General features: G+C 34.4%; 1 protein-coding gene across 1 annotated transcript in view; it reads right to left on the reverse strand.

Annotated features, from left to right (window-relative positions):
- VEGFC (vascular endothelial growth factor C) overlaps positions 1 to 27911 on the reverse strand; it is a 77511-nt gene that overhangs the window by 30124 nt on the left and 19476 nt on the right. The window contains exons 3-5 of the mRNA XM_008065577.2: positions 24798 to 24876; positions 17994 to 18207; positions 16452 to 16642 (exon numbers count right to left, since the gene is read on the reverse strand). Coding sequence (XP_008063768.2) covers positions 16452 to 16642; positions 17994 to 18207; positions 24798 to 24876 — 484 coding nt within the window. The remainder of the gene's footprint in view (positions 1 to 16451; positions 16643 to 17993; positions 18208 to 24797; positions 24877 to 27911) is intronic.

The raw sequence follows: 27911 nt of genomic DNA on the forward strand, positions 1-27911 counted from the left end.
CTGTGAGTTTCGAGCCTAGGGAATAAAGCAATTTGACAGATGAGGCAATCATGCTAAAACACAGGCATCAAAGGATGTTACTGGTTCATGCAACAGAATGTCATGGAAGTGTCATTTATGTCTAGGCCTAGGGATGAGGAAAATTCAACTAGATAACTGGAGATCAGGTGATCATGTATAAGGAGATGTTTTAATCATACTGCTGGAGGTGACAGATACTGACAGAATCTAAGAACAAAAATAATTTGGATACTGGTAGAAAGTAGTTTTTTGAGACTGGAGATTAAGGCAGCATCCAGATAATAGAGGGCCCAGTAGGTCATGTTAACAGATTTGGTCTGAAAGAAGGACGCTATTCAGTATACTTAATGACTTATAGCATTGCAACAATTAATCCAAACAAATGCTGGTTTGAGCAACCCAATTTGAAAAGACCAGTTTATCAGTACACTAGCTGAATGCTGGCTCAATCCCAATAATGCAGTGTTGTGGAAGAGTTGTTTTTTTTTTTTTAACAGTATCTGAGTTGGCATTTAGAAAAGAAAAAAAACAACAACAAAAAACGCACTGCTAAAATATGGCAAATGAATTAGAAGTTAGTAAGAATGAAGATAGGACACTAGTTACCAGGTTGGTCCAGGTGTAATGGTCTAGGTGAGGGATAAATGTGGCCTGGACCAGAGTGGGATCAGCAGAATGAAATCAAGTAGGTTCTAGATGTCTGGGAGGTAGATTTAACAGAAATTATTGATTGAACTTTTAGTGGAAGGAAGAATAACCTGGCTTGATTAATTTGATGAATGATGGTGTCATTTACTAAAACAGAGAATACTAGAAAAAGAACAGGATTAATTTACTTACTTGTTTATTTGGGTGAAGGAGGAGGGGATAGATTATAACTCCAGAATGAGACAGATTGACTTTGACCTGTCTGAGGAAAAGCCAAGTCACAAGGTTAAGTAGGAACTATGAAAATCAGGAGAAAAGCCTACACTAGAGATAAAGGTTTGAGAATTGTCACCATGAAGAGCTAAAACAGTAGACAAGGATACACAAGAAGAATGTGCAGAATCAAAAGGGAAGGTGTCTTGGGAAGAACTTTTGGGTGTTAATACCACGTTGTTTGTTAATTTCAAAATTTTAATCCCCACATTTGCAAATCTTTAAAAAACGGAAAGAGTAAACGAAATTTAATGCTATATAAATTGTAAAACATTGCTGCCTTACAGATCAGAATTTATAAATATTGTGACTATTGCAAGAATCAAGCCTATTAAAAAGGATACTAATAAAACTGAAACACAACATAAACCAATAACAAAAACCCAAACAGATTTTGGATATATGGAAATCTTGATTTATTTCATGTAAGCAGATGATTGGGAATAAAATGATAAAATCAATATCATTAATTTCAATATTGAAAATGTATTATAAAATCAATAACTTCTGCTAAGCCTGGAGGTGAAAGCTATGAAATGGAGCAAGAAATTATTCCATATGATCTACAATAGACTTAATTTTCTTGTACAAAAAAGTAACATATGCAATATTTAATATTGAGTCTATGGGGCCTAATTATATCACCTATATGCACCATAAACTTAGCACTGAATGCTCTTTTTAGCCCTGGAGCCTTATAACTGCTAAAGCCTAAACCTCTCTAAGGTTTGACAGAGCAATTTGTATGGTACTCTGCATATATATCTAGCCTTGACTAGATGCTTTCACTTTTATACCAGTTAGGTGAATAGAAAATTAGACCAACACAGGAAATAAATATGCAATGGTCAGAGAAAAGCCATTAATGGTTAACTGAAGACTAAATTAATTTGTTTTGCTTACTAATAATGTACTGGTTTTCTGTTTTCCAAGTTTAGATTTTACCTAAGATACGCTTGTTAACTATGTAACCCAGACACAAAGTAAACATTTATTTGGTATACCAATACTAAGAAGTATAGTATGTTGACTTTTGCTCATGTTAAACTAATGAATCAAGGAGTGAATAGAATTTTCTTACTTATTTGTAAAATAAATAGATATTTTTAAAATATTGAGCTAAATTTAGAGCATAAATTTTTGTTTGGCAAAAGGTCTGTCATTAAAAATTTATAAGGTAAGTTAATCAACTACATTACTATTACTACTAATCTTAAAGGCAGCAGTTTCCAAATCTGGCTTGACAGATAAAGGCTTGGGGTCAGGGAATGAACCCCCTGAACTAGGGGGAGAATGTTGTCTATATTTTCATTTGTTCTGGTGAGAGGGTCCACAGTTTTTGTGTGGTTCTAAAAGGAATTTGTACACTAATTCTGTAGTAGGCACAAGGATAATTAGTTAACAGAAAAGACTTGTTTTTGCCTTTATGAAGGAGATAGATATTAATATGTAATATGATTATAAACTATGTAATTATAAGTTGAAGTAAATACTATCAAAAAGTATGAAAAACTATAAAGCATTTAATATCAGATCCAGTCTAAGGAGATCAGAAAAATCCTCACTGAGGACTTCCCTAAGCCACTTTGGGAAAGAGTAGACTAGGAAATTAGGTTAACTAAAAGGCATGTACAAAACCCTAGGAGTAGAGAAAATGTGGAGGAATTGGGAGAAATTGGAAGAATTGGAGGAATTGGAGGAAGACTGGAGCACTAGAAACAAGGTCAAGGGATAGTTATATTAGATGATACTGGAAAGGGGTTATACGCAGAGATTGGAAGCTGTGATAAAGATGTTGGTCTTAAAAATAGTACATGTTTTTACTCATCTGTGGGAGCTGAAAAAGTGGATCTCATGGAGGTAGAGTGTAGAATGGTGGTCACCCGAGGCTTGGAGAGGAAGGGGGAAGGGGAAATAAAGAGAAGATGGTTAAGGGGTACAAAAACACAGTTAGATAGAAGAAATAAGTTCTAGTATTGGGTAGTATAGTAGGATAATTATAGTAAACAACACTTTATTTTATATTTCAAAAAAGCTAGAAGAGAAATTGGACGACAATGGCCAATGTGAGGCAGCGAGTTTCTTGTAAGGAGTAAACCAAGATAGAGTTTTCTCAGCACCCAGAAAGACCAGCAGCACGCCCCATGACTCTTCAAAGAAGTGGTAATAACCACAAAGTGTAAGGAAGAGAAATGCCATTAATCTGGGTTGGAACTGGCCAGATTCTTGCATGCACCAACACAGTCTACTGGTAGGCTCCCGATGCAGTGAGGAAGCCAGGCCCTACCACAGCCCATGTGGAGTGGTGCAGGATAAAACAGCCTTGAGCAGTGCCAGCTGCAATTTCCCAGGAACTCAATCTTTGTGGGCAGCATGGCTGCTTTAGAGCTGGCCTGGGAGGGCACAGGCTCCAAGGACAAACTCCACAGCTGCAGGTAGTTCCTGGCTGAGGTGGGTTGCTGGAGAACATCTGAAGCCCTGAGGCCAGCTGCACTTTGATATTCACAAGACAAACTGTCTGAGGCCAAGGTGGGAAGCCGAGTGGGACTTGTTGCCATAGCAACCTTACTCCCTGTAAACTCTTCTGTGCCCACCCTGCATAGCAGAATTACTCTAGTGGCCTGAGACTCTCTCCTAATCTCTGCTGGGATAGCCAAGAGTGCAATCTTGTGGGGTGCTCAAACTCCTTCATCCACCCTCACACGCTCCTGGAAGGCTCAAAACAGAAAACTTAGATAATCTCCAACGCCTTGCTTTTCACTTAGGTGCATTACTACTTCCTTGAAAAATCAACATGCCAAGGAAAAAGCCCACAGCCACCATAGCAGCTGGTTTTCTCCCAAAAGTGCCACTTCCTGGCTGGAAGTCACCATAACAGCCCAGCATTTTGTCTATAATACCTCAGCTTTGGGGAAGGCCTGATCCCAAACCCCAGATAACACCACTTTCCAAGTTACAACAGTCACTCAGGATGCCATGAGCCAGTGCAGGTACCCGGTACAGGACTGCCACTGCTGCTAACTGAGAAACTCACCATACCAAGGTGATATATAACCAAGCAGACCATACAGTACCTACATCAGCCCTCTGCAAATCTCAGATAAGAAGAAATAGTCTACTCCAAAAGGAAGAAACCAAAAAATAATTTTGACAATATGAAAAAAACAGAGTTATCCAACACTCCCAATAAACCCTAACCAAAATGAAATGTTTGAAACTGAAGACATAGAATTCAAAAGTTTGATTATAAAATTGATCAGTGAGCTTCAGGAGAACATTGAAAACCAACATAAAGAAATTTTAAAAAACCATTCAGGACATAGATGAAAAATTCTCCAAAGAGATGGACATCTTAAAAAGAAAAGCTGAAATTCTGGAAATGAACGAATCATTAAATTATTTGTTTCTATGATAGATCACTAAGTATTATGGACTCTAATTCCATCCAGTTTGCTGCAAAGTTCATAATTTTGTCCTTCTTTATGGCTGTATAATACTCCATTGTGTATATATACCACATTTTCTTTATCCAGTCTACTTTTGATGGTCAGTGGGGTTGGTTCCATGTTTTTGCTACTGTAAATAGTGGTGTGGCAATAACTATGTGTGTTCAGGTGTCTTTTTTGTAGAATGCTTTAAATTCCTCTGGGTATATTCCCAGAAGGTAATAGGTCTTATGAAAGGTCAATTTCTAGCTCTTTTAAAAAATGCCACACTGTTTTCCATAGAGGTTGACAAATTTGCACTCCCACAAACAGTGTAGAAATGTTCCCTTTTCTCCACAGACATGCCAGCATCTGTTGTTTTTTGATTTATTAATAATGGTCATCCTTTATACCTGGAGTTAGGTGGTATCTCAATGTGGTTTTGATTTGTATTTCTCTGCTGATTAGTGAGGTTGAGCATTTTTTCATGTGTCTGTTGGTTGCTCGTATGTATTCTTTTGAGAAGTGTCTATTCATGTCTTGTGGCAACTTCTTAATAGGGTTTTTTTTTTTCTTTTGGCTCATTTGAGTTCCTTGTAGATTCTGGATTTCAGGCCCTTGTCAGACACATAATTAGCAAATATTTTTTCACATTCTTTGGTTTATCTCTCTGCTCTCTTGATTGTTTCCTTTATTGTGCAGGAGCTTTTTGGTTTGATGAGGTCACACTTGTCTATCGTGGCTTTTATGTCCTTTGTCATTGGAGAGATGCTCATGAATTGGTTGCCTATTCAAAGAACTGAACACTACATGCTCTCACTCATAAGTGGGTCCTGAACATTTATCACAATACTAAAATGAAGGGATTATCAGACATGGGTCACTGCCAGGAGACGGAGGGAGAGGGAAGAACATGTAACATCACAAAGAGTACTGGATCTAAACCAGGAGAGATGAGGACCAATTGGAGGCTCAACTTCACCTGCAGATAGACTATTTATATACTTAATCCTGACCTGTACCCCAAATCTCAATAATAAAATAAAGAGATGACACAAACGAATGGAAAAATATCTCATGCTCATGGATTGGAAGAATCAACATTGTTAAGATGCTCATTCTACCCAGGGTAACCTATAGATTTAATACAATACACATTAGTTACCAGCAGCATCCTTCTCAGACCTGGAAACGACAATACATTTATATGGAAATATAAATGACCATGAATAGCCAAAACAATCCTCAGCAAAAAAAAAAAAAAAAAAAAGTGGAAGATACCGTACTCCCAGATTATATAAAGCTACAATAATCAAAACAGCCTGGCATTGGTACAAGAACAGACATATAGACCAATGGGACAGGACAGAGATTCCAGAAGCAAAACCTCAATTTCTCAATCAACTCATCTTCTACAAAGCCTCCACCACCAACCACTAGGGAGTGGAGAACCTATTCCGTAAATGGTGCTGGGAAAACTGACTATATGCAAAAGATTAAGACAAGATCCCTACCTATCACCATACACAAAAATAAACTCTAAATGGATCAAAGACCTAAATGTAAAACCTCAAACTATAAGAACCTTAGATAATGCAGGAGACACCCTTATGGAAATTGGAAATGGCAACCAATTCCTGATCAAAACCCCAAGTGCCCAGGCCATAAGAGATAAGACAGACAAGTGGGATCTCAACAAACTGATAAGTTTCTACAAAGCCGAGGAAATCATTGAGAGAGTAGGGAGACAGTCCACAGGCTGGGAAAAAAATATTTACTGACTGTATATCTGACAAAGGCCTAACATCTAGGATCTACAAGGAACTAAAACATGCCAAAAAAAAAAACAAAACAAAAACAAAGCCCCATTACAAAGTGGCAAAATATATGAATAAATACTTTTCAAAAGAAGGCATATGAGCAGCCAACAGATGCATGAAAAAATGCTCAGCCTCACTAGTTATCAAAGAAATGCAAATTAAAATTGCACTGAGATACCACCTAACTCCAGTCAGGATGGTCATCATCAATAACTCAAAAAACAACAGATGCTAGAGAGGATGCAAAGAAAAGGGAACACTTCTACACTGTTGGTGGGAGTGTAAATCAGTACAACCTCTGTGGAAAACAACATGGCCATTCCTAAAAGTTCTAAAAATCAACTTCCCATACAACCCCCAATCCCCCTATTTGGAATATACCCAGAGGAAAAGATACCTGCACACACGTTTATTGTAGCATTATTCACAATAGCAAAATCATGGAACCAACTGTGTTGCCCATCGAAAAAGGACTCGATAAAAAATATGTGGTACATATACACGATAGAATATTATACAGCCATAAAAAAGGACAAAATTATGAACTTTGCAGCAACTTGGATGGACTTAGAATCTATAATACTGAGTGATCTATCACTGAAACAAAGAACCAAGTATCACATGTTCTCACTCATAAGCAGACCTTAAACAACTATCATAGTACTATAAGAAAGGGATTTGCAGTAGTGGGAAACTGCCTGGGGGGGGGGGGCACATCTCATCTACGAGGATACCTGCATAATGAACATTTGTATACCTACCCTGAATTATACCTCACATATTTAAAATAAAATAAAATAAAACACCCCAAAACAAAAACAACAAGCCTCAGGGAAGATTCCTGTGTGTCTTTATGACCCACTGGTTATAAATTACAGAGAATCAAGACAAATAAGTACAAAGAGATAGGATTTGCTTCTTAGTCTTAATACACTATTCTCTGGGCACAAGTAGTCTCCTTATTTCTATTTGCCTGATAATGATGTCCTCTGGCTCTGGGGTACAGATCCATAAAGAGAGCTAGAAAATTGACGGTATCAAAATATCAAGGCAAGGTCTAATTTAATTATGGATCCTAAAACAAAAAAACTTTACTTCTTTTTTAGAGTAAAAATACAAATCTAGTTCCTTCCTTTTAGAGTAGGAGTTTCTTCCTTTGTCATGAGACTTTTTAATAATTCTATGTTCTTTAAAATTAAATAAACAATAGACACAAAGAAAGAAGAAAGACCTAGTAAGAAAGTACAAAATGCAGTGGAAAGTTTTAACAGCAGTCTAGAACAAGCAGAAGAAAGAATCTCCAAACTGGAAGACAAGGATTTGAACTAACCCAATCAGATAACAACAACAACAAAAGAATCAAGAGAACTGAAACAAAGTCTCCAAGAAATATGAGATTATGTAAAACCTAAGACTCATAGGTGTTACTGAAGAAGAAGAGAAAGTGACAGGTTTGAAAAACCTATTTGAGGAAACAATGGAAGAAAACTTTCTTGGCCTTGCCAGAGACCTAAACATACAGACATAAGAAGCCCAAAGAAACTCCCGAAGATTCATTGCAAAAAGGTCGTCCCCAAGGCATATAATCATCTGGCTATACAAAGTTAATATGAAGCAAAGAATTTTAAGAGACATGAGACAAAAGTATCAAATAATTTACAAAGATAACCTTTAAGACTAAGAGAAGACTTCTCAGCACCTGCAAATCAGAAGGGACTGGACTCCATCTTTAATCTCCTCAAACAGAGTAACTGTCAACCAAGGATTTTGTATCAAAAAAAACTAAGATTCATAAATGAAGGCGAAATGAAGTCCTTTGCAGACAAACAAATGCTGAGAGAATATGTCACTACTAGACTAGCTCTAAAAGAAATACTCAAAGACGTTATAAATACTGAAACAAATGGGCAGAATAGACTGGTAGCAAAATGCTTGAAACCATAAAGCCCACAGGCCTTATAGAACACCAACGCAATAGAGAAAATAAATAAGTGAAACAATCAGATAACAACCAATATGAAGAATGGAATAGTACCTTACATATAATTATAACTCTGAATGTAAATGATCTCAATGCCCCACTAAAAAAGACAAAGACTGGCAGAATGGATAAATACAAACATGCGTGTGTGCATGCGCGCGCACACACACACACACCCACCCACCCCAAATTTCTGTTGCCTTCAAGATATCCACTAAACTCACAAAAACTCCTATAGATGCAAGGTTAAAGGGGTGGGAGAAAATATTCCATGCAAATGGAAACAAAAAAAGCTGGAGTAGCCATTCTTATATCAGATAAAAGAGACTTTAAATTAATAGCAACAACAACAACAACAACAACAAAGACAAAGGTGGTTATTATTTAATGATAATGGGATCAATCCAGTGGGAAGACAAAGCAACTTTAAACATATATGTGCCTAATACCAGAGCCCTAGTTTTATAAAAATAAATTCAACTAGACCTAAAAAGAGATAGACAACAATACAATAATAGTGGTAGACTTGGACACTCCACTGATGGCAAAAGACAGATGACCAAGGCAGAAAGTCAACAAAGAAACATCGAAGTTAAACTCTAAAGCAAATGGAACTAACAGACATCTACATAACATTCCATCCCAAAACTACAGAATATATATTTTTTTCATTAACACAATACATTGTTTTCATCAACACATGGAACCTTTTCAGATAGACCATATGATAGGCCACAGATCAAGTCTCAACAAATTAAAAAAAATCAAAATCATAACCAGCACCTTCTGAGACTACAGTGGAGTACAACTAGAAATTAACTCCAAGTAAAACTCATGAAACCAAACAAAAACATGGAAGTTAAACAGTCTGTTCCCGAATGACCCTTGGGTCAAAAAATGAAATCAAGATGGAAATTAAAAAATTCCTAGAAATGAGTGACAACTTATGAAACAAAATACCAAAACTTCTGGGACACAGCCATATCTGTACTCAGAGGAAAATTTATGACACTTAAGGCCTACATTAATAAGACTGTACGATTGCATATCAACAACTTAACATCACACCTCAAGGAACTAAAAAAACATGAACCCACAGCTAGCAGAAAAAAACATAATGAAGATTTGAGCAGAACTAAATGAAATTAAAATAAAAAAATACAAAAGATCAATGTAACAAAAAGTTGGTTCTTTAAAAACATAAACAAAATTGATACACCACTGACTATATTAATTAAGGAATGAAGAAAGAAGATTCAAATTAGCTCAATCAGAAAGGAAAACGGAGACATTACAACTGATATGGCAGAAATTCAAAAGATCATCCAAGATTATTATGTATACCTCTATGCAAACAAACAAACTAGGCAATCTAGAGCAAATGGATAAATTCTTGGAAACATATAACCTCTATGCTTAAATCAGGAAGAAATAGAAACCATGAACAGACCTATAACCAGCAGTGAGACTGAAATAGTAATTAGAAGTCTCGTCACAAAAAAAAAGTTCACAACCTGGTGGACTCACAGCTGCTTTCTACCAGATCTTCAAAGAAGTACGGGTACCAATTTTACTGAAGCTATTCTACAAAATTGAAGAGGATGGAATCCTCCCTAACTCATCATACAAAGCCAGTATCACTCTGATATTGAAGCCAGGAAAATACATAAGAAAAAAAGAAAACGACAATATTTCTTACGAACATAGATGCAAAAATCTGTAAAAAAAAATTAGTGAATCAAATTCAGCAGCATATAAAATAATTACACCACAACAAGCAGGTTTTATGTGAGAGATCCAAGGTGGTTCAACATATACAAGTCAATACACATGATCCACTACATAAATGGAATTAAAAACAAAAATCATATGATCATTTCAATAGATGCAGAAAAAGCATTTGATAAAATCCAGCATCATTTCATGATAAAATCTCTCAGCTAAATATGCACAGAGGGAACATTCCTTAAAATAATAAAGCCATATAAGACAAACCAACAGTCAATGTTTTCCTGAATGGAGAAAAATTAAATGCATTCCCCCTCAGAACTGGAACAAGACAAGGATGCCCACTTTTGTCACTACTATTCGACATAGTACTGGAAGTCCTAGCCAGGGCAATCAGGCAAGAAAAAGCAATAAAAGGTTTCCAAATTAAAAAAGAATAAATCTAACTATCTCTTTATGTCGACAATATGATGTTATATCTAGAGAATCCTATAGACTACTCCAAAATACTCTTGGACTTGACATATAAATTCTGTTTAAGTTTCAAGATACAAAATCAACACACACAAATCAGTAGCATTGCTATACAACAATAGTGACCAAGCTATACACCAATAGTGACCAAGCTGAGAATCAAATCAAGAACTCAATTCCATTTACAATAACAGCCAAAAAAAAGCTAAAATGACTAGGAATATGTTTACCTTGTGGAGGTAAGAAAATCTCCCCAAGGATAACTACAAAACCCTCATGAAAGAAATTAGAGAGGACACACAAAATGGAGAAACATCCCATGCTAATGGATTGGAAGAATCAACATTTCTTTGATGAACATATTACCCCAAATAATCTACAGATCCAACTCAATCCTTATCAAGCTACCAACATCATTTTTTGCAGAATTAGAAAAAACAATCTTAAAATTCATATGGAACCAAAGAAGATCCAGGATAGCCAAAGCCATCCTAAGCAAAAAGAACAAAGCCGAAGGCATCACAATACCAGACTTCAAACTATACTACAAAGCTACAGTAATCAAAACAATATTGTACTGATACAAAGGCAGAAACATGGACCAATAGAACAGAATAGAGAATCCAGAAATAAGCTTAAATACCTACAACCAAATGATCGATGACAAAGCAGATAAAAACATATACTGTGGGGAGAACAGTCAACAAATGGTGCTGGGAAAATTGGATATCTACATGCAGAAAAATGAATCTTGATTTCTATCTCTCCCTATAGACAAAAATTGACTCAAGATGGATTAAAGACTTAAAATGTTAGGTCTGAAACCATAAAAACCTTGGAAGCAAACCTAGGATTAAAAATTCAAAAAATGTTGGCACGGATGCAGAGAAAAGGAAATGCTTATACACTCTTGGTGGGAGTATAAATTAGTACAACTTCTGTGGAAAGCAGTATAGAAATTTCTCAAATAACTAAAAGTAGATCTACCATTTGATCCAGTAATTACACTACTAGGTATCTACCCAAAGGAACAGAGGTCATTATATTAAAAAGACGACTGTTCCCATATTTTCATCACAGCACAATTCACAATTGCAAAGATGTGGAATCAATGCAAATACTCATCAATTGATCAGTGGATAATGAAAAAGTGGCATATATACACCATGGAATACTATTCAGCTATCAAAAAGAATGAAATAGTGTCTTTTGCAGCAACTTGGATAGAACTAGAGAACATCATGTTAAGTGAACAAACTCAGGAACAGAAAACCAAACACCACGTGTTTTCACTTACAAGTGGGAGCTAAACTATGGATATGCAAAGACATAGAGAATAGTATAATAGACACTGGAGACTCAGAAGAAAAAAGGAGAAAGTGATGGAAAGTCAAAAAGTCATCTATGGGGTACAATGTGCTCGGGTGAGGGTGGTGGGTACATTTAAAGCCCAGACCCAAACTATTATACCTTCCAAAGCTATTGAAATCTTTTTTTTAAAAGAGAGAATTGTAGTGTTCTCAATACAAAGAAAAGATAAATGTTTGAGGCAATGCATAACCCAATGACTCTGATTTTATAGCTACACATTATATACAAGTATCGAGATATCACATATACCCCCCAAATATGTACAACTATGATATATCAATAAAAATAATTTTAAGAAATATTTTGGTCTTATAAGAGCAATGTAAAGTCATTGAAAGGCTTTTATGCTGATGCTGGAGCCTGACAAATTCAGACCTGTGGATTTTTTTTGTTTTTTACAATTAATGTTTAAACTTTATTTTTGTTTTTTTAATTTTAAATATGTGGGGTACAATTCAGGGTTAGGAATATAAATGTTAATTATGCAGGTACCCTTGTTGATGAGATGTGCCCACTCATCAGCTGGCAGTTTCCCTTAGCTGCCAATCCTGCCCCTGCCCTCCCCTGGCAGTTTCCCTTCAATCAGTTTCCCTACTGCCTATCCCTTTCTTAAAGTATTACGATAGTTGTTCAAGGTCCACTCATGAGTGAGACCATGTAATACTAGGTTCTTTGTTTCTGGGATAGGTCACTCAGTATTATAGCCTCGAAGTCCATCCAAGTTGCAGTAAAGTTCATAATTTTGTTCCTTCTTTATGGCTGTGTAACATTCCATCATGTATATGTACCACATTTTTTTTTTTATCCTGTCCTCTTTTAATGGTCAGCACGGTTGGTTCCGTGTTTTTGCTATAGTAAATAATGTTGCAATAAACATGCGTGTGAAGGTATCTTTTTCATAGTGATTTGAGTTACTCCAGGTATATTCCCAGTAGGGGGATTGAAGGGTAGTATGGGAGGTTGATTTTCAGATCTTTTAGGGATTGCTACACTGTTTTACACAGAAACTGTATTAGCTTACACTCCCACCAACAGTGTAGAAGTGTTCCCTTTTCACCACATCCTCTACAGCATCTGTTGTTTTTTGAGTTATTGGTGATGGAGTTAGGTGGTATCTCAGTGTGGTTTTAATTGGCATTTCTTTGATGATTAGTAGGCTGAGCATTTTTTCATGTATCTGCTGGCTGCTTGTATGTCTTCTTTTGAGAAGTATCTATTCATATCTTTTGCCCACTTTGTAATGGGGTTGTTTGTTTTTTTCTTTTTGACATGTTTGAGTTCCTCGTAGATCCTAGATATTAGGCCTTTGTCAGATATACAGTTGGCAAATATTTTTTCCCAGTCCATAGGCTGTCTTCCTGCTCTCTCAGTGGTCTCTTTGGCTTTGCAGAAGCTTGTTGGTTTGATGAGGTCCAAGTGAACTGTGTTTTTTTAAACAACACGTTTGGAAGTAATTTAGGGAATAAATTAAGAAGAGAAATGAAAGTTAAAGGGGAAATGTGAGTAGGGAGAGCAGCAAGGATGTTTCTTTAGTTGGAAAAATATCAATGAACTACTTGATGGTAGTTGAAACGAAGATTCAAGATACTTGGGGGAAAAACTATATTAGATTTGGTGACAGGTTGAATTTGTGAAAAAGAGAAGGGAGACCCTAAAATGACGTCTACGCTTCTGACTACAGGTAAAGTCAATCAATGAGAGAAGTAACACAGAAGACCAGGGTGCTTTTTTAGAATATTGCTATTGTTTTGGGGGTTGAGTTTGGTGTCCTGAAGAAAAAGTGCTTTTTGAAAAACGATTGTACAAAACATTGGGGCATCAGTACTTAAAAAAAATATATATTTTGGGATATTTTACTTTTTAAAGTGTCCCAAAAAGAAATCTTGAGACACTTATTTTATTTTATTTTTATTTTTTTGAGTTGGAGTCTTACTCTGTGGCACAAGCTGGAGTGTAGTGATACACTCACGGCCACACCAGCGTCAACCTGTTGGGCTCTGGTGATCCTTCCACCTCAGTCTTCCAAGTAGCTGGAACTACAAGAACGGTCTACCACCCTGGCTAATTTTTGGACTTATTGTAGAGACAGGTATCGCCAAATTGTCCGGGTTGGTCTTGAACTTGTGGGCTCAGGCAATCCACTTACCTTGGCCTCCCAAAGTGCTGGAATTACAGGCTGAGTCACCGAGCCCGGAAAAGACATTTTTTGAAAATATTAAGAACATTTTCTTTCTATTATCTCAAGAAAACATAACAGAAAAATTTGTGGAAGAAATTAGCAATGAAAAATTACTTTGGAATATTTTCAATTGGCAACTGATTTTCACCAATAAAATAGATGGACTGTTTTTTAAAACTGAGGATTTCAAGTAATGAACAAACCTAACAAGAAAATCCAAACACTACAACAGCTATTGTTCGACTCTACATTTTTACATATTTATTTATGAGCACTTTGAAAATAGTAATAAGATAAAAGCTAAATACAAGATGGCATGTATGAATGATATATAATGAGCTCTTACTAGGTACACTTTGTCTTATTTAATGAAATAATTCTTCAAAATTATCTTTTGAGCCTATTCCATATAATTCCATTTTTAAGAGTTATAGCCCTTTAGCTTTTGAAAAATGCAATTAGTATATCTAGAATTCTGAAGATCAAACTGATATTTGATTTAAATCAAATTAATTGAATTATTATAAAATATGTACGGTTCCAAAAAGTATATTTTAATTCCTAAATCACCCATATTTACTTTTTCTAAATTTAAAAATGACATTTTCCCCCAGAGACTTAAGTATAAAAGCAACAACATTTTAAATATTAGTATATTTTAAAAATGAATATTACCTTTTAGAGAATATATGACATGCATAAGTATTTCTACTTTGATTTAAAAAAAAGTGTGTAGTTCTAACACTTACTAGAGAATTTTAAAGAATTTTGTTTTACTTTAGGGTTATGATAAGATAAGCACACTATACCCAGTACAACTATTTAAATTAGTATTATTTTATTCAGAATAGTACTTAAAACTGTCATTTCTTAGTTAATATTTTTATTGTTGTTTGATAAAGATTCAAGCGAAAAAATGAATTAAGAAGTTTTGCTGAAAGAGTACAATTATATATTAGTCCACTGAAATATTAGAATTTTGTCAAGCACTGAAATGTTATCACATTCCCACAACCATACTTTCTCTGATAAAGTTTCTAAATGCATGAACATATTTAGATTTTCTTGTAAACACATGTTAGAATGAACCCTACATTACTGTGCTGTGCTTTTAGGAAATAATCATAAGATAAACTACTTATGGCTAAGCTTAACAATGATATTAATAGAAATAAGAACCCACAGCTTCACATTTTAATATTTTTTAATGTTTAGAGTTGAAGCTGAGGCTAAATAGAAAATTCAGTCTTGTAGTTTTTTTGTTTCCTCTTGCAAGTCTTAGTATGTTAAATAGCTTGCTTCTTCATCAAATACATGACCGATAGAAAGAATTGCAAGTTTTTAAAAAGTGAAATTAACTTAGATTGTGTAATAAGACAATGTCCCCAAACTCTGAGGCCAAATGATCATTATAGTTAAAATTTTAGGAATTTTTAACTAGATGGGTAAACGCAGTTCAAGGTACTGAGGAAGTAATCCTAACTTTCATTTCTATTTCTATGATATTACAATAAGAATAGGTTTTATTAGTGGGAACCGCGTAAATCAGCTAAAGTTTGTATGAAATTAAAATGTGCATCTGCCGTTATACGTAGCACATTGTACAAATAAAATCTAATATCACATTTTCCGAACAATTTTATTTTTCATTCTTCAGGTCAAGTAACAGTTCTGAATTTAGTTAGATATATGTACACAAGTCCAACTCTTGAAACAGTTTGGAACAACTTTTAGAACAACTACAGTTTTGTCTTTCAGGGAGAACTGTGCATCAGTTCATCCTATAAGACTGGACTTCTCCAAATATGTCTGTGCAGACGCCAGGGGCACATGTGATTTCAAACAACACTCCAGTGGTTATCATCAGCACATAAGCATGTCCTATAGCTGGCCTCCTCTCCCTCATAGAACCTACAAAACAGGTCTATGCATCTAGTCTGACAACCCCTGATCTAAACTGAACCTTGAAAATCAGGTTCCTTGACTTAGCAGAAAACCTAACAACGAATGCGATGAACTTTCCGGATTATTTGAAATATTTGAGAATTAGGGTCAGAGTTATTTCCTTTGCTCTCCAAAGGAACACAATGTATTTGCCAGTGTGATGGCTTCTTTCAACAGTACACCACTCTTTCACAGAACACAGCTATATAACTATATATTCTGAATATGTCATTTGTTCTATAACTACATCATCAGAAATTTTAACCACCTAAAAGTATATTATGGCCAGATAAAAATGTTTATTCTTAAAGATCAACACACAGGTATACATGTACACACATATGTATATTTACTATTTTCTTCAGTAGGCTTTGATTCTACTACATAAACAGAATTCACAAAGCATCAATTACTTTCTTTGTGATTCTGTATCATCAGAAACATAAAGCAGTGGAAAATTTTCCACATTCTCCCAGGAAAATATTAAAAACTCTGCCTTGAACTAAGTTACTTTAAAGCAACCAGAAGCCCATCATTCCCCAAATTACAGGTTCTGGTTGAGAGGGTGCTCAGGTATCGATACCTACCGTCTTGCTGAGGTAACTTGTGCTGGTGTTCATGCACTGTAGCCCCTCACTGTTGCAGCAGCCCCCACATCTGTAGACGGACACACACGGAGGTTTAAAGAAGGTGTTTGTTGCTGCTCCAAACTCTTTCCCCACATCTATACACACCTCACGTGGCGTGCATTGAGTCTTTCTCCATTCATTATCAATACCTGTCAAGTCACAGGGAAGTCCATAAGTTATGTAGAAACCACTAAGGGGGGGAAAAAAGCCCACAGCAGCCGCAAGTCACTTGCATTTGGATTCAGATTCTAAGATTCAAATACAATACATAATTAAAGAAACACAGTTGTCAGGATCCTAGATTGCCCCGTGGATGGGAATATGATGTCATCTTTAAGAAGCAGCTAAGGATACTATCTAGAAAACTCACTTCTATATCCATGTAACAAGCAAAATTAAGAATATGCTTTCTTAAAATCATACCAGAATCCTGCAGCACTTATGTTTGTTTTCCTTACTTAAGAAAATGGGAATTTAATATACAGATGTTTATGACATGGGCAGAAAGAGTCATGTTCATTCACTGTGGTATGCTCTGAAAGCAAAATGTAAACAAAATTTTTTCTTTTTAAACTGAGGTGTACATGAGAAGGTGGCTATGGCTTTGGACTTAAGACAAAATCATTTTCAGGTAGGCTATTTGGCAACTTTGGACAATGTCATGGTAGCAGCTACATGAAATGCAAGGCTATTTTCCACCAACTGGGACTTACATTCTGAACTAACTTTATTCAGGGATGTCAAATGTTCCTATTCCTTTCAGCTCTCTCTTGGAATTCTGTGTCCAGTGAGTCAGTGGCTTACCCACAACACTGTTGACTCCTTGCATACTATATTACAAATAAAAATATTTCCTAAGTGTTCTAGTTTATTTTTCCCATATTTCCCCTCAAATAAAAATATTGAAAAAGAAGTGAACATACAGTATTGGGTATTTATTAGTCAACCATGAAGCTATTTTGTTTATTTTTTTCTCAAAATACTCTGCAGTATCAAACCTTTATAGTGATTAATAGCAACCAGCTGATAAGAGTTATTTTTAAAAATTAGCCCAACAATTTATACTATGACATTATGCAACATTATAATTTTTGCGAAGTTTTACACTAGATACCTCATCAGCTTAAGTCCCACTCTGAGCCAGCTGTCTACAAGGCAGCAAGGTAACAAGTGGCATTTGAAAAGGTGATTCAGATTTGTTTTGACGGAAAGAAAGCCTTTCTAAATTCAAATACAAAATTATGTACTATTATTTTATGAGATAAAGAATGTTTAACTGATTAAACTGGATTCATCCTCATGGTTTTAAAATTTTCCAATGGGATATCATCTCAAAGTGAAATTGTAGAATGTAGTATGGTGAAGTAGTTCTCTATTTTCTTTACTTTTGGCCCTAAAGGCATAATCAGTGGTACAAATGCAGAAATTGAAGAACCAGGCTGGTGACTTTCACTAACTTGATATATGAGGCTTATTATATTTCTTCTTTCCTGTACTCACTTTTCAAGATCTCTACGTTATAATGTGCTGCAGCAAATTTTATAGTCTCTTCTGGCCTTGAGTTCAGGTTGGGCTGTTCTTTATTATGTTGCCAGCCTCCTCTTCTTAACTGACATTTATACATTTTCCAATATTCTGGGTAGAGTACAGTCATGAGTTCATCTACACTGGACACAGACCGCAACTGTTCCTCCAGATCTTTGCTTGCATAAGCCTGTTAAAGAAAAATACAAGATCAATTACTTACCAGATTAAGGGATTTGGAAACAAATGCACTAAAAAAAACCCTTTAGGTTTTATATTATCTGTACTATTTTCCCTAATAAAAATATTATCAATTACTCCTGAATTACTTAACTTTTCTTGGTAAAATTATATTCATATTTTAATTTGTGTGACTCAAAACAATTAAAATGCTATTTTACTTTTAAGACAAACATTTTAAATAAAAATTTAAAAATAATTTTAAAGTAACTTATTTGTTTTATTTATACTTATTTTACATAATTGGTGAATTTATAAGTTTGAAATTTTACTCAAGTTTGTATCACATCCTAAATAAATAAAATTGCACTGAAATCCACATTAATGCTTTGCCTCATTTTTAGTTACCAGCATCAATAACATAACTAAGCAGGATGCTTGAAATTAGGAATCTGTCATGGGAACTATTTTAGAATAAATAAGCACATAAAGAATGGAATTTCAACAACAGCACCACAATAAAGTTAGCATTTTGGCAGAGTGTCCCAAAATTTCTAAAAATGGATCATTAAGATTTATGCTGCTTAATGCCTATAGTTAATACTGTATTGTATACTTAATTTGTTAAGAGGGTATATCTTAAGTGTTCACACACACACAAAAAATAGTAAAAACAATAAAGAGGGCAGAGGAAAACTTTTGAAGAGGATGGACATATTTATGGCATATATTGTAGTGATGGTTTCACTTATCTCCAACTCCTCAAGTTGTATTTATTAAAATATTTACAGCTTTTTGTGTGCCAAAAAAAAAAAGATTCATGCTGCTTTCATAGAAAGGATAAAAATCACTGAACACTAAATCTACTTATCAATGATTAACTATATATACACATGCATTCAGTTAAGTAGAATATTTCAAGTTATATTCAAGTAGTTAGCATAGCCATGACAAAATACATTTTTTCTAAATTATACTTTAAAATGAGAAAGAAATGAAACTTTTTAAACTGTACATGTAAAGTGAAATATAACATCACTTGCTTATTTTATGCTGTCATGATCATCTCAGCTCTGAAATCTAAATATATAAGTCAATACCTAGTTCTCAAAGTTTAGTGTGTACAGGAGACAACTGAAGAGCTGTTAAACATGCAAACCTGCCTCCCCATGAATTATTTGATGGATCAAGAATCTATATTTCTACAAGTCATAGTTTTCCCTTTCTAATTTTTGATGTGTGAAATTAACCTATATGCCTTAAAGTTGAAATATTATTTAATCTTGAAAGTCTTTCTCACTTCTATTTTAAATAGTCCAAGTGAGACTGATGTAAATAATTTTTGTTGAAAAACATAATCTAATATCATTTACTTACATCATTACAAAGTCTCCTAAAAATAAGGCAACAGATTATGAAATGTGTGCCTTAGATGATGAAGTTGGCTATGAATGTTGGGTTTCCCCTTTCTCCATCATTTATGGTGTAATTTGAGTGTATGACTTAATCTCTTTAGGCCTATGTTATAAAAACATTGGTACCAGCCGGGCTCGGTGGCTCAGCCTGTAATCCCGTGCCTTTGGGAGGCTCAGGTGAGCGGATTGCCTGAGCCCGCGGGTTCGAGACCCGCCTGGGCAGCTTGGCGAGACCTCATCTCTACCATAAATCAAAAATGAGCCGGGCGTGGTAGCGCGCGCCTGTAGTTTCGGCTCCTTGGAAGGCTGAGGCGGAAGGATCGCTGGAGCCCAGCAGGTCGAGGCTGCGGGGGCCAGGAGCGGCCACTGCACTCGAGTCTGGGCGACAGAGTGAGACTCCAACTCAAAAAAATAAAAACAAAAACAAACAAACAAACATTGGTACCAATCTATCACCTTCTGGACTATGGGGTTATTCTTGATATACCATACAGCTATACAAATAGAATTTTAATGACTAGATGGAGGATGGGGGTGGGGAAGGGATCTTAATTTAAATGAAAGTTACAATATATCCTTTCATGGTTTTCCAATTAAATGTTTATAAAATAGTGGCCATAAGGAAAATCTCACATATACCCCAAATTCAAGAATCAAAGTGTTTCAGAAACTAAAAAGATTATTACTGGAGAGAAAGTTTATACAAGTTATCTGGGTGATTTTTATCACATACTGTGTGAGGTGATTGATCATTTCAAAATGTATAATGTACAGCAAAACATCCCGTTGTATATTTTAATATATACAGTTTTTTATTTGCCAAACATACCTTAGTAAAGTTGAAAAAACAGTGCACAGGTATATTTGTGGTCACTGCTACTTGCAGTAAAATGTCATAGGTGGGTTTTTGTTTGCCTCTGCTGATTGACAAAAGGATCAACAGAGGACTGCGTGTAATTGGAAGGTCCCTGGAACTCGTTCCCTACAACTTAGCTGGGATTAAAGTTAAACTGATTACACCAATTTCCAGAACAGGACTGCGCTACAACATCTATACACAATACAACGAAAGATACTCACCAAACTGTTAAGAAAGAGATGGTGGTGAATAGGGACTTTCAATTAAGTATTATTTGAAGTTTTAAGGCAAACAAATTACTTCTGTGCTTTAAAATTAGACATGAAAGATACCTATAACATATCTATCTATCTAATTGTTCCCCAACAGATCAGTAGGAGACAAATAAAAGATTTGCAATAGAGAAAATGCTATATAAAATTGAAAAAAACACTGGTAGAACATATGTTATTATATTTGTTCTCAGGCTGAAAAGTGCCTTTTTAAAAGTGAGCATAAAAACAAAACGTAAAGTATTTGTATGGTAAAAATACTGCAAACAAAATAAAAGAAAATAAAACAGGTAAATTATTTGCAATATACAGAACAGATGGAAAAGACTAATATTAAAATACTGCATGAATATGTTAATGAAAAAGTAAACCAGTGCTTCAATAGAAAATAGGCAAAAAACTTGAGCTAAATATTACAAAGAACAAATATAAATAATAATTACATATTGCATGGTGGCGATAGTGAAGGAAACTATAACTCTTTTAAATCCTGGTGGGAGTATAAATTTGTACAGTTATCCAAAGAAAAGGTGGCATTCCAAGCTGAAAACCTATAATAAAGCTCCATTTAGACAGTAAATTCACTTTCGAATTAAATTCACTATCCAGCAGAAGTGATATAATTCTGTCATATATAAGGTATGTATAAATCAGACTGTCTCTATAATAGTGAGTATAAAAAGTGACCTATACAGAAAGTAACACAAATTGATGAAACAACTTATAGTAAAAACAAAGTAACACAGAGAAAAATGTAATGGCACTATAAAATGATAATAAAATGAATAATTTAGACACAAAAAGAGTTCATAACATTCTTTGAAAAAATAGGGTATACAATTTATACATTATCTGCATACACAAGGATCAAATATTTAGTATAATCTTTTCATAAAACAAAATATATCTATAGATTACATACACGTGTATATGGTGTTAAGAGTAAAAGATATATAGCAAAAAATGTCGTTATCTTCTCCAAATTGTTATGTTAAGATAGTTATGCTCTTTATACATTTCTATACTTTAAATTTTAAATAATGATCATATATAACTTTTTATAATCAAAACTTTCAAAGTAGTCACCTCTAAGCATGCTATTGGCAGTCCATATTATTAGCTCTCTTTTCACCTTTTCATTTACTTCATGGTTCTTAATTCTGCATAGAGCATGTCTTTGACATATTATTTAAGTTACAATAATAATTGGAAAAAGTGGAGGCTTTCACAGACAAATGAAATAAAAATGGCTTGAGGATCGAACAATTAGTTTACTTTTCCCCCACTAGGCTGTAATTATTAAACTTGTATGGAAGAAAAAGAAGGTTTAGTGTCTAAGGACCCAGACTTCCATCTGGTTACAGACCATATGTAATTGAGTAATGTTACTCTTCATATCTTTTCACCTCATTTTACTCTGTAAAATAGGAATAATAATATCTTCCTCATAGCGTTTTTGTGATGAGTCAAATAGACATTTGATACAGAAGTAAATATAACTTTGTAGTCAAGGGAGAATTACTTGTCATTACAACATCTTTAGGGAAAAAAAGCACTGTGTAGAGATTGATAGATAAATTGACATTCTAATGCCATCATGAGCTGTAACTCAGTACTGTGCAAGTTCTTTTTTTAAATACATTTTTTAAATTTTAAATATGTGGGGTACAATTCAGGGTCAGATATACAAATGTTTGTTATTTTTGATGCAGTATTTCTTTAGACCTGTCTTCTGCATTTCACTCTAAATGACTAGCAACCTAGGAATTGAGCGTTGCCAACTAGGTGATATCTCATTATATGTTCAGTGAATATCTCTGTGAGCAGTGACAGGACTGTTCAGGGATCCAAAACTTTAGGGATAGATGCTGCCACCTAATCAAGACACATTCACGTTCTATTTTTGAAGAATTTGAAGAGGTCCTAGTAACCTAGAATGAGTTCTGAACTAGGACATAACCAAAATCTTTCAAGTGGAAGTGCTATACATATGAAGTCAAGTTCCTTCTTACTGCTTTCTTGAACCTTTATGTTCACCAATGTTTTCTAGAACATTGAGGACATTCTCTCGAATATTAATATGTTCCTTTATTTTCCAAAGGGATTTATGATGGTTTAAAATAGGAAGTGTCTTGCAAATGTATATTTAACTGTTATAAAAAGCTTCAACCAACAAAATGGACCTCATTTTCATTCCAGCTCGGATAAGTAAATTAAGAGGTACTGATAATTACTCTTATGTAACCTTTAGCATTTATGCATTAATAAACAGCAATGTATGTAACACAGGGAGATTGTGAGATGCTATGGAAGTTAAAGCTGAATATGCAAGGTCAATGGTCAATGGCAGGGAGCTACAAAGAAATATCAGTAATACTTCCTTCCCTTCCTTGGTAAATCATACTGAAAAGGCATTGCCTTCTTAACTTTAACAGAAGAAGATGGTACAAGACCTCTATATCTAGAAGCTAAAGATGAGGAAGAAGTTTGAGGTTTCACCTGTGCTCTGTAATTCTCTTTAGTTATGAAGAGTCATAACATGGGGTGAACACTTAAGGTGGAATTAACAACACTGTTGTACACACATAGATTACAAAAACTAGTTTTCCTCATAGTAGGGGTAGTTTAGATGCCTGTTAGGAAGGAAGCACAAGTGCATGCAAGTTGTCTTACTTGTAGTAACCCAGAGAGTCAATAGTAAGTGGAAAGCCACAGCAGACAACTACAATTAATGCCAGGCCCTGGACTTGCCAATAAATGAAAATCAGCTTTAAAAAAAATCCTTAAAAACAATGCCAACAGTTCCTTGAAACAACTGTCTTAAGGTAATTGCTATGGTGTATACAAATTTGACATATTTAATAATTTTATGAAGTTAAAAATCACAGGAAAATGCATATACTTGGATTATGGAAAATTTCTTTCACCTACAAGCATATACTCTTATCAAATACTAATAATCAGAATTAAAATAATGGCTAAGAGTTCATCAAATAAAGGTTTGATCACACCACAGGTTGCGTATCCCTTATGCTCAAAAGTGTTTTGAATTTCATTTTGGAGGGGGGAGGGATTTTAGGATAATTGCAATATACCAACTGAGCAAACCCAATAAAAAAATCCATGATTCAAAATGTTTCAATAAGAATTTCCTTTGAGTGTCATGCTGGTGATTAAAACATTTCATATTTTGGATTATCTTGGGTTTCTGATTTTGGATTAGAATATTCAACTTGTACTGTATTTCCATGAAGTATCCAAAAAGGATACAGGCAAATTTAGTTACTTGTTTGAAATATCTGTCTTTTCAAGGAGAGGGAAAAAATAACCTAATGTTCAAACTGAAAAATAAAGAAAATGATTATATTTTTCTTAAAGTGTCTGTATACTGTCTTTAAAAGTCTGGTTCAAATAATATCTTATATTTGAAAAAAATGTACATTTCCGTGGACAATTTTATAAGATAAAACATAGGGAGGACTACTTAGTCAAACGATCCAGTTGAATAATATAAAAAAGTTACTAAAAGTTTTAAAATTAAATATTCTTCATATTATTCATCACATGAATCATCTCTTTGTCCTAAGAAGTCAAATTATCAATAAGCACCCATCTATTAAAAGGTAGTTACCAAAGTCAATAACTCTGCACTACCATTGACTTATTGTTTCCTCTTGAAAATAAAAACAGATCCAATTATTAGAATAAATAGCATATTCATTTCTTCCTACTTAAAATGGCAGTTGCATGACAAATGGATTTGTAGTTTCTTTCATTTCCTTCAGCTATCTATGCTGGGCAAATTTGTGAATTTTAAAAATATATTCTTATTATTTAAAAACAGTCTCTGTAAAGCAAAAGTTGAGTTAGGTGGCAGAATGGAGAAGGTTTGTAATTTAAAATGTCATCCAATACACAGTTATAAAATTCACTTTTAAAAATCACTCTTTCCTCTCTCGGTCTCTCTCTCTCTCTCTCTCTCCCTCTTTCTCTGTCGCTCTCTCCCTCTCTGCAGCTCTCTCCCCGCCTCTCTCCCACTTCCTCTCTCTCTTACTCTCTCTTTCTCTCTCTCTTTTCCTTTTTTCTCGTTACAGATCCCCTCTTTAACAGCCACTTTAATAAATCTCTTGGTCCTGAAAAAATAAAAATAAAATAAAAATAAAAATCACTCTTTGGTAGAGAATCATAATATGGAAATCCAAATGGTATCCTTTTAAGGAATGGATATTTGAAAATGTTTTACATAATCTTAGCAAATCATTTTACCTAAAGTTTCAGTGAAGGAGTCAGAGTCAGGATTCTTTCCTTCTCAGGCCACCTATCATCCATGTCTACACCAGTCTGGTGTGCCACAGATAGGTAACCCTGGAAGTAGATATTCAGATTTTAGTGTAATATTGGAAGTTTCTAACTGGAGGTTTTGTTTTAATTGAATTTTTGTCTGAAATGTTCTTTTATAAATTTTTAAGTGCCATAATAAAGAATGAACTAGCTTTTAATATCTATTTTAATAGAATAAAATATATATTTAAAAGTCACTTTTTAGTTTGTCATATGTACAAATTAAGCAAAATACTAAATATTTATTTCATCAAAATATTCTTAGCAAATTTTAAATATTCATTTGCTTTCTAATTTCATGCCAAAGTAGACAATTAATCTGGTATCTCTGCATAATCAATGCAATGGGAAACAGGATACTCTATGCACACAAATTTCTTGCACTAAACACTGAAAACTACTTGCTTGATTTTTATTGTGAAATGAAATCCTTGATTCCATTTTCTTGTATAATACAAAATAATCTCAGAAACGTAATTCCAGATATAATTATATATAATATTATTTGCAGATATGATTGCAAAAATAGCATCAAGTAGGCAAAGTCAAAAATAACAAAACTTGTTTACTTTTATTTCAGTAGCTTTGGGGGATACAAATAATTTTTGGTCACATGGGTGCATTGTATAGAAGCGAAGAAGTCTGGACTTTGAGGTATACTCACCATCCCACCTGTGCACTTTGTACCTGGTAGGTGAGTTTTCATCCCTCCCCCTTTTTCCCCTTCCCCCTTCTGAGTCTCCAGTGTCTATTATATCATTCTGTACACCTTTGCATATCCCTAGTTTAGGTCCCACTTATAAGTGAGAACATGTGATGTTTGAATTTCTGCTCCTGCATGAGTTATTCAGGATGATGTTCTCCAATTCCATCCATGTTGCTGCAAAACACATTATTTCATTTTTTATGGCTGAATAGTATTCCATGGTGTGTGTATGTGTGTGTGTGTGTGTGTACACACTATATTTTCATTATTCACTGATCAGTTGATGGGCATTTAGGTTGATTTTACATCTTTGGAATTGAAAACTATGCAAAAGCTATTATTTACTGAATATTAAGACAGTGCCAAGGAGTTAAAATTTGTTGCTCAAATATTCCAATATATATAACAGTAGAGGAGTGGTTCATTGGATGAGATGATCCCCCCACCCACCCACCTTCTGGGACATTTGGCAAAGTCTGAAGACATTTTTGGTTTTCAGAACGGTGGCAGAAACCAAAAAAGTTGCTAAACATTCTACAAAACAGAATTAATTATCCAGGCTAATATGTCTGGACACTAATAGGTTTACTGTTAGGAAACCCTTAAGTTGAGCAAGAGTAGGGTTTGTCAGATATAATAATTTGACTGTATAGGTCATTATTTGCCTCTTAAGAACATATTAGAAGGTTGAAAATTTGCTTGAATTTCATCCTGTAAAACCCCTTAGAGACATCACAATGAGTGAATGAATGAATCTAAAATACCACCAGCAGCTGGACTTAGTAAATGTAATATTCTTAGGTAGATTTATTTATTGGGCAAGGCAATGTATTATTTTTTCTTTTTACATTGGCATCTCAACTGTGTGTTCCCTTGTTTCATATTGAAAAGAGAATGTAGCAGTTCAGACACAGTATTCCTAGGAGAGTAAATACAGAGTGTCTCAGAATTATTTTCCTTTGGCTGATTATAATTTCCAAAACAAGGTTTACATTTTTTAAAAAATGCAATTCAGAAAACCTTTATTCTCTTTCTCAGTTATAAATCTCTTCACCAAATATAAACAAGCATTGTTTGATTTCTACCAACATAAGTAGTTTTTACTTTTTTGAATTTACATAAGTGGAATCCTATAGTATACAATCTTTGGTTTTGGAATCTTCTTCTCAACCTTATTGGGTGAAGCAGTTGGCTTTCCTGCTGACTATTTTCCACTGTATGAACGAATACAATTTATTTATCTAGTCTATGTTCTACATGCTGTTTGATTATGAATATAATATGTATTTTGGGAGGTATATAACTAGAAGTGGAACTGATGAAGTATGCATATTCTTAGATTTATTAATATGACCAAACTATTTTCTAAAGTAACTATACCAATTGACACTCCTGAGGGCTATATATGAGTCCCTTTGCTTCATATCTTTGCCAACATCTAGTAGTGTTGGTTTTCTATTTTTAGTCATTCTGATGGTACATGATAATATCTCATTGTGGTATTGATGTGTAGTCCCTGGATGATTTGTCACATTGAACACTCTTTCATATACGGTTTGGAAACTGGGGTAACTTCTTTTAAGAATGTCCAATTAAAAGCTTTTTTATTTATTTCTGTTGGGTGTCTTGTCACTGATTTTTAAGAGTTCTTAATGTATTCCAGATACAAACTATTTGTCAAATATGTGTATGTGTATTGCAAACATCTTCTTCCATTTTATAGCTTGCAATTTCAATCTCTTAGTGGTGTTTTGATGAACAAATGTTCTTAACTAATAATGTCTGAATTTTTACTTATGGTTAATGCTTTTGGTGTGTTCTCTGAAAAATCCTTACTCAAGGCCATACAAATATCATATGCTATCTTCTAGAAGCTTTGTAATATTACTTTTCACATTTGGACCATGATAAACTTAGAGTTAATTTTTGAGCATAGTGTGAGGTATAAGTCAAGATTCTATTTCTTCTTTTATCTAGTTGATCCAGCACAATTTATTGAAAAGCCAATTCCTTTGATAGCATCAAACTGGTCCTTCTGTTGTGAATCACATGATTATATATGCTGGATCTTTTCCTGGACTTTTGGATTTGTTTCACTGGTCCTTTTGTCTATCCTTAGCT

Source organism: Carlito syrichta, unplaced genomic scaffold, assembly GCF_000164805.1.
Source record: "Carlito syrichta isolate Samal-C Ts95f unplaced genomic scaffold, Tarsius_syrichta-2.0.1 Scaffold103424, whole genome shotgun sequence".
In the NCBI taxonomy this organism is placed as follows: Eukaryota; Metazoa; Chordata; class Mammalia; order Primates; family Tarsiidae; genus Carlito; species Carlito syrichta.